At 40.5% G+C, this 14,201-nt stretch overlaps 1 protein-coding gene across 1 annotated transcript in view; it reads left to right on the top strand.

The window, feature by feature from the left end:
• The window catches only part of LOC108262239 (CUB and Sushi multiple domains 1a), a 291,201-nt gene that overhangs the window by 193,481 nt on the left and 83,519 nt on the right, over nucleotides 1-14,201 (top strand). The window contains exon 29 of the mRNA XM_053679448.1: nucleotides 7,114-7,308. Within this exon, the coding sequence (XP_053535423.1) occupies nucleotides 7,114-7,308 (195 nt within the window). The remainder of the gene's footprint in view (nucleotides 1-7,113; nucleotides 7,309-14,201) is intronic.

The following is a 14,201-nucleotide window of genomic DNA, read 5'->3' as shown; positions in this document are numbered from 1 at the left end:
ACGTATCAAATATTTCAACTGAGTAAGTGTACCATTTTAAGGAACAAAAATAAGGTACAGTAATTTTTAATTTGATGCTCTCCTCTTTAGTCCTCTTTAGTTTAGAGGACGCAGTGCCCATGGTTTCCAAAAAGAATTTCAACTTTCGATTCGTCTGACCACAGAACAGTTTTCCACTTTGCCTCAGTCCATTTTAAATGAGCTTTGGCCCAGAGAAGACAGCGGCGTTTCTGTATCATGCTCACAAATGGGTGGTTCTTTGCATGATAGAGTTTTAACCAGCATTTGTGGATGGCATGGCGAACTGTGTTCATAGACAATGAGTTCTGGAGCTGTTTCTGAGCCCATGCAGTGATTTCCATTACAGAATAATGCCTGTTTTTAATGCAGTGCCTCCTGAGGGCCCGAAGATCACAGTATTGATTTTCACCCTTTTCCCTTGCGCACAGAGATTTCTCCAGATTCTCGGAATCTTGTGATGATATTATGTACTGTAGATGATGAGATATTCATAGGCTTCACAATTATATGTTGAGGAATATTATTCTGAAATTGTTCCAGAAATTGTAGACACGGCTTTTTGCAGAACGTCTGCCCATCTTTACTTCTGAAAGACTCTGCCTCTCTAAGATACTCTTTTTTATATCCAATCATGTTACTGACCTTGTCCCAATTAACCTCCAGCTGTTTCATTTTAGTAACGCCTACTTTTCCAGCTTTTTGTTGCCCCCGTCCCAACTTTTTTGAGACGTGCTGAGGCCATCAAAACGAAAATTACCAATTTTTTTTTCTTATAATGGTATATTTACTCATTTTAAACGTTTTATATGTTTTCTATGTTCTATTGTAAATAGCATATGGGTTTATGAGATTTGCAAATCATTGCATTATGTTTTTATTTACATTTATTTACACAGTGTCCCAAGTTTTTTGGAATTGGGGCTGTGACAACAGCACACAACATAATATTTGTAATTTACATCACATTCAACTGAAGCCTTCATGCATCTGTTAAATAGCATATTATATGTTTGACAGAATAACAGCCATTTTGTCATTAGCAGGAATTTAATTTAGTTAAGTGGTTTCAAAGCTGTGTATTAAGCCACATATTATGTATATTAACCTTTCTACTTGGATACCTAGTAATTTTCCTCAGGGACAAATCGTGTTTCGTTTAAAGGATGTATTTATCAAATGTCAAAGCAATGCAATGTAGACAGCACACTGTGTATTTTTAATTTAGACAAACTGTGTCCACCCTTTGAAATGACTACGGTTATTTTAAAAGACTGGCACACATTCCTAAGGAATAATATCTGGAAGATTGAAACCAAGCCTGGCCTCCAAGTAAAAATCATGCTAGGAACACTACACGTTCTCTGTAAAAACTCTTAAAGAATCAAGATTTGAATAGGCTATTCAATGGAAAACCAATGCAATACATGTTTGATATGATTATTCCCAGGTTCATAGCTGCTTTATTATGTTTGCTGTTTTTGAATACGTTTTTCTTTTTAATAGTTCTTTTAGTGTTTATAACACTTTTATAATGTGGAATTTCATATTATAAAAAGCTGTGGACTCTGTGGCCTAAGAAATGCTAGTTACATAGGTAACTGTCATTCTATGAAATGAAGTGCCCTGGCTCACTACAGCCTCAAGAGGCTGGACTCCTAGGGGATTGTAGCAGATCTAGGAACCTCATCAAAGCATTGTTATTAAAGGAAGTAATGTGACTCCAGAGAGATGCCATCCATGATGCTATGGTACACTGCAGTGCCGGGTCTAGCTGAGTTGTGTAAATCAAGGTTTTCCTCGGAACTATTTCTATTCCTGTGACCTTGTCATCAAGAGCCACTGATCTGATGTAGTCTCTATGCACTGAGTGATGTTGGCTCTTAAGCATCTTGTTGCCCATCTTTCAGGGCCTTGCTTCATAAGACTCTTTAGAGATAAGGGGGGTGCTGTATAGGCCTACGCCATGTGGTCTAAGGTGTACTCAGACACTTATCAGGGGTCTGAAGGCATGATTCTCCCTGTCTAAGATTTGTGTGTGACAGGCAGTTCCCTTATGGGCAATATAACAGGATTTTGGTGCAGAAAGGTACCCTAGCGAACAGTGATCTGCATCCTTGTCCTTTAGCAGCAGACCTGAAGTGTGACCCTGGCATGCAGCATTGATTTATACACATCAGGCAAAAGGGAAAATCTTTGGACTTTGGCATAAAATGGTGGTGTGAGCATTTGCTGTTGCATTGCATCGTTCAACCATACTCAGGACATCTAAACCAATCAGCCATGATATTAAAAACACCTGCCTAATAATGCATACATCCCTCTTGTGCTGCCAAAACATCTCTGACCTGTTGAGGCATGGACTCCACAAGTCCTCTGAAGGTGTGCTGTGATATCTGGCACCAAGACGTTAGCAGCAGATCCTTTAAGTCCTGTAAGTTGTGAGGTGGGGCCTCCATGGATGTTTGTACAGAACATCCCACAGATGCTTGATCAGATTGAGATCTGGGGAATTTGGAGTCAACACCTTGAAGTTTTTCATGTTCCTCAACCCATTCCTGAACAGTTTTTGGCAGGGTGCTTTTTCCTGCTGAATGAGGCCACTGCTATTAGGGAATGCCATTGCCATGAAGGGGTATACTTGGTCTGCAACAGTGTTTGCTGGCTTGCATCTTCCAGTAGTGCATCCTGGAGCCACCCGTTCCCCATGCAAGTGACACACAAGCACCCGGCCGTCCCGTTATGAAAAAGACCAGTCCACCTTCTTCCATTGCTCCATGGTTCAGTTCTGATGCTCACGTGCCCGTTGTAGGCACTTTCGGTGGTGGACAGTGGTCAGCATGGGCACTCTGACCAGTCTGCTGCTACGCAGGCCTATACGCAGCAAGCTGCAATGTACTGTGTGTACATCATTGCACATCGTCAGAGGAGTTGCCATGGTTAGTTTTGAGTATTAGTGGTACCTGAGGCCAATGTTGAACATGGTGGTTTAACTGCTAGGTTATTTTCAGCCTGGAAAAAGAATTTCTTGTATATGTAGACATAGCATTCTTGTGGCCCTCTAATAAGGAATAAGAAGGATCATTGGCTACTGGGCTGTAAAAAGTATGAGCCTCAGAACACACAGTTTCATCTATTGAATCACTGATTTTAGCTGAGCTATGTCTGCCATGAGATTGTTGTTTTTCTAGATACTACTTTACATTGATCTCTTGGTATTTAAATTGTTTAAACTGTTAACAGCTCTGAATGTTTACTCTTGGTTGGAGCCTGGCTTGAGTCTGTGAAGACTGCATTTGTTAAATTAAAAAAAAAAAGGAGACCAGAGAGCTGTCTATGGGAGAAAAGCAAGTCATTTTGAAGCTGAAAAAAGAGGGAAAGTCGATCAGGGCCATTACACAATGGGCATAGCCAATACAACAGTTTGGAATGACCTGCAAAAGAAAGAAACCACTGATGTACTAACAACCAGAGTGAAAGTATCAAATCCACCATTTGGAGAAAACTTTGAGAACATAAATAAAGGCCATACCATCGACCATCTTCTACCACTTACTCCTTTTCAGGGTCACGGGGAACCTGGAGCATCGGGCACAAGGTGGGGTACAAACTGGGCAGGGTGCCAATCCATCATAGGGCAAACACAATCATACACACATTGACACACCCATTCATACACTACGGACACTTTGGACATACCAATCCGCCTACCATGCATGTCTTTGGACTGGGGGAGGAAACCGGAGTACCCAGAGGAAACCCCCGAAGCACGGGGAGAACATGCAAACTCCGCACACACATGGCCCCGGCGGGACTCGAACCCCGGCCCCTGGAGGTGTGAGGTGCACATGCTGACCACTAAGCCACCGTGTGCTATAGGCCATACCACATGATGCAAACAACTCATCAGCAGTAAGACTTGGAAAGCCAGATTGGAATTCACAAAGAAATGCAGAGATGAGCCACAATTGTTCTGGAAGAAGGATTAACCTCTACCAAAATGACCTGAAAGGCCAAAATATGGAGACAGGAGCTGTTCATAATCCAAAACATACAAGCTCATCGTTTAAGCCCAGTTGAGGTTGGTGTCATGGCTTGGATTTGCATGGCTACTAGGAATGGGCTCACTAATCTTTATTGATGTTGTAACTCATGATGTTAGCAAGAGAATGAATTCAGAAATCTACAGAAACATTCTGTCTGCCAATATACAGAGAAAGGCATCCAATATAATTGGGAGAAACTAATACTGACCAATAACACACTGCCAACACAACAAAGACTTGAACCCAATTGAGACTGTATCCCACTTGAGCATGTTTTTCTCCTACTGAGAAAACAACTGAAAGAAGCTGTGGTCTCAGCCAGGAAAAGCATCGCTAAAGAAGAACGCAATAGTTTGATGAAGCCAGCGGGATGCTGGTTTTATGCAGTGATTGCAAGCAAGGCATATGCAACCAAATATTAAGCGTTATTCACTTTCATTTACTTTAAGACTATCTTTTCCCAATACTTTTGCTCACCTAAAAATTGAGTGGTCTGCCACCAAGGGTGCCATGTTGTTTATCAAATCAAGATGTAAATATCAGGAAATGAAAGATGAAAATCATATTCATCATTTGATCTCAAGCCCAAATGTCTTCAAAGTTCATACAAAACAATTAGCCTTGCAGTCCCAATACTCTGAGGGGACAGTAGTTGGTGTCCATATTTGGCTTCCAGGAGATTGAGACACCAGCTGCATGAGTGCAGTTCTTATAACATGATTCTCTATTGCTATGCATCTAGCATAGTGTGAACTATGAGTCAAATCAGCCCCGAGTGAAGAAATGGAAAAGGGTACTTTGTGTGGAGTGAAAACTAACTCCACCCCTAGGGTTGTGGATTAGTGGAACTCCAACGAATTTATCAGACTCAGTCAATGAAACACACTCACCATGGTAGAAGAGGAAGTGAGGAAGTTATCCCCAGCTTTGGAGGACAGTCTCTTACAGTGGTCCCAAATTGTTAAGTTAATAACCCCATAATGTGTACATGTGATCCAAAATGTGTACATAGTTAGAAGGACGGGACAGATGGCTGCATGACTCTAGCATATATTGCAAATACTGAGTCATTCGTCACTATGTGACTCGGTTGAAGATCTTGAAGGCCCCATCGTATTACGTGTCGAACTGGATCTCTTTCACTTCTGATTTTTCACTACTCTTTTTCCCTACTGATTCCAGTACTCCAGAAGTCATCATTTCTCACACATAATGCATAAAGTAAATACAGTGTCTGTACATTTGTTTGTTCTCCTTAAAGGTGAGGTATGTGGTGTTTGGAGGCTATATTTGCTCAGTTCGCGTTGTCTCATCACACCCTTGAATAACTTGTCCTTTTGAAGTTAGAGCCAAGTGTTCTTTCACCCATACTGCCATGGATGTGATGTGACATTTTTGGTGGTAAACAGTTCAGCTCTCTCTTGCTGCTTTTTTCCATTTAATGCATGTCTTTGCTTCACAGATGTGTTTTTTTTTTTTTTCTACAAAGTCAATCTCTAATCTGTTATTGCTCATCACACACCAGTAGTCACAATCATTTTCTGAGTTACTGGTGGAGAGACGTGCGTGCAAAAATAGCACAATGCAAATCACAATTTATTCTTGGGATGGACAAAAGGGGAAAAAAAGCATCTATTAATTATGGCAACATTTCAAACTCAAGTTCTGGTTTTCCCTAGCAATTTAAAGTCATACTTACGCTAACTATGTATGCAATTTGGAGTGGTGTCCTAAACTTTGACACTCCAGGTGTACTAATAATTCCTCCCCTGTCATTTAAGCATGAGACTTAAAATGTAATTGAGATTGTGTTGTTCGTTCTAGCAATTTGGTTGATGTAATCTCCCGCCTCCTCCCAATTTCTCTGCTCCCTAAACCGTAGGCCAAGGCAGAAGTGGGCCGTTAGCTGTCATGTTGTTGGCAGCATCTCCATGCACCACCTCCACAGCATTCCTACAACTATGTCTGGAGATCTGGTGCATTGGCTGGCTCTTCTGAATTATACCCCAAAAGCTAGTTTTCCTGCTCCTTAAAACATTTATAATGCTAATGATGATGACACTTTATTGATCACAGCACAGGGAAATTCTTTTCTTCGCATACCCCAGCGGGCCAGGAAGTTGGGGTCAGAGCGCACGGTCAGCCATGATACAGCGCACCTGGAGCCGAGACCGGGTTAAGGTCCTTGCTCCAGGGCCCAACAGTGGAAGCTTGGCAGCCCTAGGGCTTGAACCCCCGACCTTTTGATCAGTTAACCCAGTAACCTTAACCACTAAGCCACCACTTCCCCATTATACCTGTTAACATTCATATGATTTCATATTAAGTAAGAAACTAAATAAATAAAACCAAAAAAATTACACCCCTAATGTATACACTATTATCTCATCATTTATATCATGGTTTATTCATGATTACAATGGAAAGGCTTCCTGTGTGCTTACCACTGCCTGTGTTTATTGACAAATCAGCCTAACTAGCTAGGGTATGTGGGTATATGTGTGTATATATAGGTTGAACAGGGCATGAGCCTGATGTTGCTCTGATGCTACCAGTTCCTGCTTGACCTATCATATATATAAAAATGCGTATGTATGTGTCAAATAAAATTTTGTTCAACTATCCTAGCTTGTTAAGAAGCTTGGGTCAGAATACAGGGTCAGTCTGCTACACCACACTTGCTCACTCGGTATAGTTATCTCTCCTTCTCATTGTTGCTTCTCACCTTTTTATATTCTGCCCTGTCTCTCTCAGCCCTCCCACTACAAAGCTGTCCCATTGTGAGCCTTTTTTTACGGATTCATTTTTATCAAACTGGATTGAATTAAATTGCAGGTAGCAGTGTTATAACATTTTAATTTATAATGCATAGCCATTAGTTGTGATGCAAGAATGTGTGGCTGGGCAGTTTACCATAAAATCAGTGATCGTTATTTCATTATTATTTCTACTTGATACATCTCACCACTGACCTTTGCGCCTGAAAACAGATCGCATTAGTCTGATTATTCATTTGTTTCCATCATGGTTTTGCTTTCTGGATTTGCAGAAAAGCCAAGGGAAGCATGCTTCGACCCTGGAAACATTATGAATGGAACACGACTTGGAATGGATTACAAACTTGGCTCTACAGTCACGTACGAATGCGACTCTGGCTACACAACCACGGGTCCGGCTACTCTCACCTGCATCATCGGCACTGATGGAAAACCTGTATGGGACAAGGCTCTCCCTACATGTAAAGGTAAGAATGCAATGACTGCAACTGGCTAATGATTTCGCTAATGTCTTTTACCAAACCTCCTTGATATACACAATTAAAAAAAAAAAACACTGACCTGCTCAAAACACTGTACTTTTTCAGTATTGTGGGGTAATTTAATTCTTTGATTTTTGCACCATTTAATTCAGAAAAATCCAATGCAATGCACTGACTTATGCTAACACGATGAAGCACGGCACCATCCAGAGAAGCCTGAGAGCAAGGCGCTTATCAAAGACAGTATTCAATTTCATTTGTTTGGTGTCCTGAGAGTTAATTGATTTAGCCTTTTGTTGCACACATTGTTCGTCCCTCTTCCTGTGCCAATATGGAGCCGTTATTTGTTGGCTTCAGATGGAGCCACCATTAGCTTCCACAGCGGGAGACAGATGCGAGCAAAGCCCAAGGCCGAGCTCTTTTGTGCCGCTATTGACAAATGGGAGCGCTCGAGTGGTAACAAGTGACACTCACACTCACTCGGTCTCTTTCCGTTTCAGACGTTATCTCCTCATCCTTTCTTTTTCTCGCACCCCAGTCCCCCCCCCAGTCTTACTCTGTTCCCTGACACACTCTCGCCTTTCCCTCCCGCCTCTGACTCACTCTCTTTTTCTCTTGCACAGCAGAGCTAGTATCAAGCAATGGTTCTGTATGACAGAGCAGCCATCAGCTCAACTGCTTTTACTGCCAAACACACACACACATTCACACACAGAGAGAGCACTATAATCCAATGATATGACAGCAGCTTTTTTAGGAGATATACTCTCTATTACATGTTTCATCTCTTCCATGCAATACTTATGTGGAATATACATATATAATGTATAATGGATGTAATCATATATGAATGCAATAATTGGAGTGAACAAATATTGTGGTCTAAACAGATCCAAATACAGATACGAGTTGGAGGTGCACTATTTGTTGTTTTGTTTTGCTTTTAAAGCTTGTGCATACAGGGGGCATCTAGTTAAGGCCAGAGGTGTGCATTGAGATTGGAATCCCAAACAATGCAACCAAAAAGTCACAAAAATGAGAGGTTTTTAATGTCATGTGAACAAGCAGTCAGATATTGAAGCAAAGACCACGTTTGTTTGCATGCAAAGTGCATTTAGTGCACATTTGTTCATCCTTAAATGTCTGGTCAAGGTTGTGGTGGTTTAGATTAAGCTACTGGTTTGTTTATATTTTTGGAAATAAAAGCAACTAAATTTGTTCCAAAATATTGAAAGCTGCTCCAAACAAAAGTACTGACTGTGGAAGTGGGATGAGACAAAAAGTCCCAAGAACATCTCTAGTTGAGCTCAATTCCAAACTTGTGTGATGTAGCTGAGGTTCAGGAACCATTTCTTTTCTTTTTTTTCAGTGTTTGTCATGGCATAGCTGTAAGGTTCATAATAATAATAATAATAATAATAATAATGATAATAATAAACAGTTACAGATAGTAGTATTGCATTACACAAATAATATAAACTGTTATAACTCTCATACATGCTTGAATTCTATACCCTTTTATCAGCTACATCTAACACATAGCAATGTGCAATTTGTAGCCCACCTCCACTCACCTCTACCCTGTCCATCAGCAGAAAGGGGCCACCACAAGACCATGACTGATTAGATATTATTTGGGTGGCAGACCATTCTCAGCACAGCAGTGACACTGGCATGGTAGTTGGACGGTAATAGGTGTTAGAGTGGTATGGTTGCATGAGGTTGAGCATATGAGGTCATTGCAGGTTTTTATGCATCTATCTTCACCGTCACAGGCCATTACTTATGAGGCAGTATTGGGAACGTTGTACGCTATGCATGCTTATTTGTGGGTCAGGAAAGATTTTCCTCTTAATTCAGATAATACTACTATAGTCTGGGTGTAACCTGAACTGAGTGTGGCCTAAACTGGAAAGGGGATATATATATATATATATATATATATATATATATATATATATATATATATATATATATATATATATATATATTTAAATGAATTTAGTTTATGCTATTTCCCAAAATATCAACAAATTAGTAGCCTAATTTAAACCACCATGACCAGGCTGTTACTAAAGATGAACATTATCTTTCATTGTCCTGTGAAATTCATAACCGACTGCTTGCTCGCACCTGTAAAAACCTTGCAACAATTAAGTTGATTAAGATTTGAAAGTATTTTTTTTCTTCTGGAGCCCACTCCCCTTTCCTGGCCATTTACGCAAAGTTCCACCCCAGAACCTACAGTGGATCAACTTGAGTCATGACATCCTTTGCATGCGCACTCAGCTTATGAGAATGGTTAAGCGTGCAGTTCCTGTCTTTTTTTTTTTTCCTTTGTAATGAGTTTTTGAGATTTTTAAGCTCCGGTATTAGCATCCCTGGCATTTTCTGTCAAATGATAGGCCATTCAGCTGCTTGAAAGCCAAGCTTTTACAGAAGAGTTTACAGACCTGTCCGCGAGCAGCATCGCTAATTCTGCGTGCAGCTTCATCCCCATCACCCGTTAAAATTTACCCAATGAGAGTACTGAACAGTGTATGAGTGTGCGCTTTCCCCCACATCTCACTTTGCTCTACATTACTAGCTGATTAACCGCAATTAGTTTAAATCTGCTATTCTATGTCTTACACACCATTCTGGGTCCATGTGTTTTGTTCACTCTGTTTGTTTGAAAGGTGTGGCACTAAAAGAATAAACAGATTGTCATGGTCCATAGATTTGGGGATGGGGCACTAGGAGGTTAATCCTTTTACTTGCTTGTTAAATGGAGTGGTGTGTCTAGACATCCCGGATGAGATTCACTATGCTTTTATATCCCACCACAATGGCCTTTACTTATAAATATCACTTTAAAAAGGCGATATAACAGGCTAAAAGGCTTGTTTCAGCACTTACAACCTTTTGGCAGAGGTGTGTGATCCTAAACTGTCTACTGAAAATTCGGCTGTTTAGGCCAGGTGTCACGTTGCGCTTCACCAAGTATGGCCATGTAGAAAAGAAGGCCCGCTGAAATCACCCTGCAGAGCCAGAGGACGTGAAAAGCATCTCTGTTTCAATGGGCCAGTTTCTTAATATTGTCTGTCACTTTTTCATTTTTATGCCACCTGTAAGTGCACACCCAGAATGTCAGCACACGTTTTTTTTTTTTTTAAACTGTCTATCGCTTGGTGCAAGGTGTGAAAAATGCTAATTATATCTAATGGGGGAAAAGGCCATAGGCTAGGTTAATGAGTTTAATGACATAATGAAAGAGTTAATGATGCTTGATGCACCCACGTTAGTTAAATTAGTGACCTCGGCTGCACATACTGTTAGCATATGCACCTGCTGTTTATATGCTAACAATATGTAAACCTAATGTTGTGCAAACAAAATAGAAAACACCTCATTTTATAGTCTATTAAGATTGGGTATTTGTGTGTTACTATATATATATATATATATATATATATATATATCATCTTAGTAGATACGAATATACTGTACAGCATAATTGGATAATTACTTGGATTGAAAAGGTGTTATTATATTTGAATAGGAACATTCTCTAATGTTCACATGTGAATATATTCTAACTAAACTCCACAGTACAGTCTCATTTTTTTTCTTTTCAATTAGAAAAAAAGAGCATATCAATTTGTAAGTTTGCATCCAAATACACAGTACTGCATAGAAAGTCTTAGGTGTGTCCAAGATCAAATCTGTTACGTGAAGAAGTAAAAGATTGGAATAAAAATTCATAATTTGCTTTTGTGTTGAAAACTGCATACATGCTTAGTTTTCTACGAAATTTCTATTGCTTCTTGGAGAACCTGGTACATTTCTTCGGTGTAGTTATTTACTTTTATTTTTTGTATTATTATTGATCTATTACTTGATGTCTACCTTAATATGCTCCATTATTCCATTATTTAACAAAATGCATTTTCAAAGGAATGCTTAGAAAACTAAGGCAGAAAATGGGCATGTGAGATAAAGTTGTTTGGTAATGTAGTCTCCCTGAGTTTTTTGCACAGCAATGTCTAAAGTGCAGAGATTTCATAATATACTTGCTTAAAAGTTTCTTTTAACCTGGCACTTCTTCAAAAAGGCAAAACTATTTTGCATTTCATGAGACATGAGACAAAAAATTTAAATACCCTTGGAATTAGATTCAGTTGCAGTGGAATTGGTCATGTAGTTTCACAAACTTTTTAATGCCTTTATTCAGACTATAGAATCGATAAAATAACGTGTATTAAATGGAAAAAAGAAATCACTAAAACCTACTGTATTAAAGGTCCTAAACTCATAAACTAAAAATATAGAGATACTGTACAGGTATGGTAAATTCACAATATATATTAACAAAAAAGCAATGTATAGTTTCCTGATGGATGCAGTAAAACTATGTTAACAACAGTTGTTCTTTTTACAGCACAAATTCAGTTGTTGGTACAACACAGCTTGGGGCAATATATAAACCTTTGCACTAATGTAAAATACACAGATCAGCCATAACATTAAAACCAACTGTGTAATGTTGTGTAGGTCCTTCTTGTGCTGCCAAAACAGCTCTGACCTGTAGAGGCATGGACTCCACAAGACCTCAGAATGTGTGCTGTGATACATGGCACCAATACGTTAGCAGCAGATTCTTTATGTCCTGTAACTAGTCCTTGCGAGGTGGGGCCTCCATGGATCAGACTTGTTTGTCCAGCACATCCTAAAGATGCTTGATCGGATTGAGATCTGGGGAATTTGGAGGACAGGTCAACATCTTGAACACTTTGTTGTGTTTCTCAAACCGTTCCTGAACAATTTTTACAGTATGACAGCGCGCATTATCCTGCTGAAAGAGGCCACTGCCATTAGGGAATACCGTTGCCATGAAGGGGTGTACTTGGTTTGCAGCACTGGTTAGGTAGGTGGTATGTGTCAAAGTAACATCCACATGAACGTCAGGACCCAAGGTTTCCCAGCAGAACATTTTCCAGAGCATCACACTGTCCCAGCCAGCTTGCCTTCTTCCCATAGCGCATCCTAGTGCCATCTCTGCCCCAGGTAAGCGATGCACACGTACCTGGCCATTCAGAAAACATGATTCATCAGACCAGGCCACCTTCTTCCATTGCTCTGTGGTCCAGTTTTGATCCTAGGTGCTTTCAGCAGGGGTCAGCATGAGCACACTGACTGGTCTGCAGCTACAAAGCCGCATGGACGGCAAGCTGCGATGCATTGTGTTCTAACACCGTTCTATAATAGCCAGCATTAACTTTTTCAACACATGTTTTTGCGATAACGCTGGAAACATTACTGTCAACTCACAGTCTGATGTCTCTCTGTCATTATTTTTGCTCTGCCAACAAAAAAAAGTTCCCAAAGCACCCACAGCTGGATAGATGGGCAATGCATGCAGCATTATAGAGCTGGATAGATGGGCAATGCATAGACTGACAGCCTGTAATACTTTAAGTGTAGTAACAGTTTCAGTGTAACAAACTTGGGCTAGATTTGGATATTTACATAGAGAACACACGTACGCAGAGTGATACAAACAGTTAAATGTACCAACGCTGTTATACTAAATATCCGTGTTCTTAGAACCCTGCTTGTCCAATCAAATTAGTGGACTGGAACTGAATATTGTACCATATATACCCATTAGTCATAACAATACAACCACTGACCATTAAAGTGAATAACATTGATTATCTCATTACAGTAGCACCCGTCATTGGGTGGGATATATTAGGCAGGACGTAGACAGTCAGTTCTCAAAGTTGATGTGCTGGAAGCAGGAAAAATGGGCACGCATCAGTATCTGGGTGACTTTGACAAGGGCCTAATTGTGATGGCTAGATGACTGGGTCAGAGCATCTCCAAAACGGCAGGTCTTGTGAGGTGCTCCCGGTGTGCAGTGGTTAGTACCTACCAAAAGTAGTCCAAGGAAGGACAACAGGTGAGAGGGTCATGGGCGCTCAAGGTGCATTGGTGCGTGTGGGGAGCGAAGGCTAGCCCATCTGGTTCGATCCCACCCTGTGAAGTTTAGTTCTGTTTAATGGAATTCCAGTGGAACGGCTGTGGACTGAACTGTTTTGGTGCTGACCAAGTACTTTACAGGTTTGTTCCTCACACGTTCCTGGTTCAGAGCAAGAACAAAACGTTATCAAAATTGTCTATAAAGTAGTATGGAATTATGATAAAGCAGTACCCAGTGATAGAAAGCTGGTTGAAAGGACTCGTTTTTTTAGTACGACAGAGACACATCAGACTGCAAGTACAGCACCATTTTTCTGCTTTCCTTCCAAAGCCTCAGAGGAGGCAGGCAGTCTTGTGGCGCATATGCAGATCAGGAAGACTAAGAAGACTCCATATGAATGTTAAGCCCCAGTCTTGGGTTATGCCTAATGTTTCCAGCATTATCGGTCCAATTTGTCTGATGTTTCATTCTTCTGTGCTTTCACCACATGAAAAGTGTGACCTCGCATTTCTCCGTTAAACCTTCTGACAACTGATAAACGTTTGCTCTGCCAGTTTAATAAGCATGACAAGTTTAAGGCCCTTGAGCAATACTGATGTGATCTGCTGGCTGTATCTTGGTATCATTAGTGGCAGGTTAAGAAGAGAAACGCGAGTGACGTGAGGCTGCTACTTTATTTTTAATGGTTAGCAGATGAGGAGTCAGTGGCCGTGTGCCGTTTTATGTACTGTGATTTTTCTCTGTCTTCTCTCTGACTGCTGATGCACTGTTCACCACTTCCTTGGGCTTTTAGACAAAACTGAAGGAGTGAGATTCCTTTAAATAATGAAGGATTCTCTCCCCCCCCACACCCCCACCCCCCACTTGTTTCTCTCACCCAAACGGATCTTTTATTCGTTTCCATAGTAACTAA

The sequence above is a fragment of the Ictalurus punctatus genome, chromosome 3 (assembly GCF_001660625.3).
Source record: "Ictalurus punctatus breed USDA103 chromosome 3, Coco_2.0, whole genome shotgun sequence".
Taxonomy (NCBI): domain Eukaryota; kingdom Metazoa; phylum Chordata; class Actinopteri; order Siluriformes; family Ictaluridae; genus Ictalurus; species Ictalurus punctatus.
Note: the sequence above shows the minus strand (reverse complement) of the source record. Positions and strands in the feature narration are given on the sequence as shown.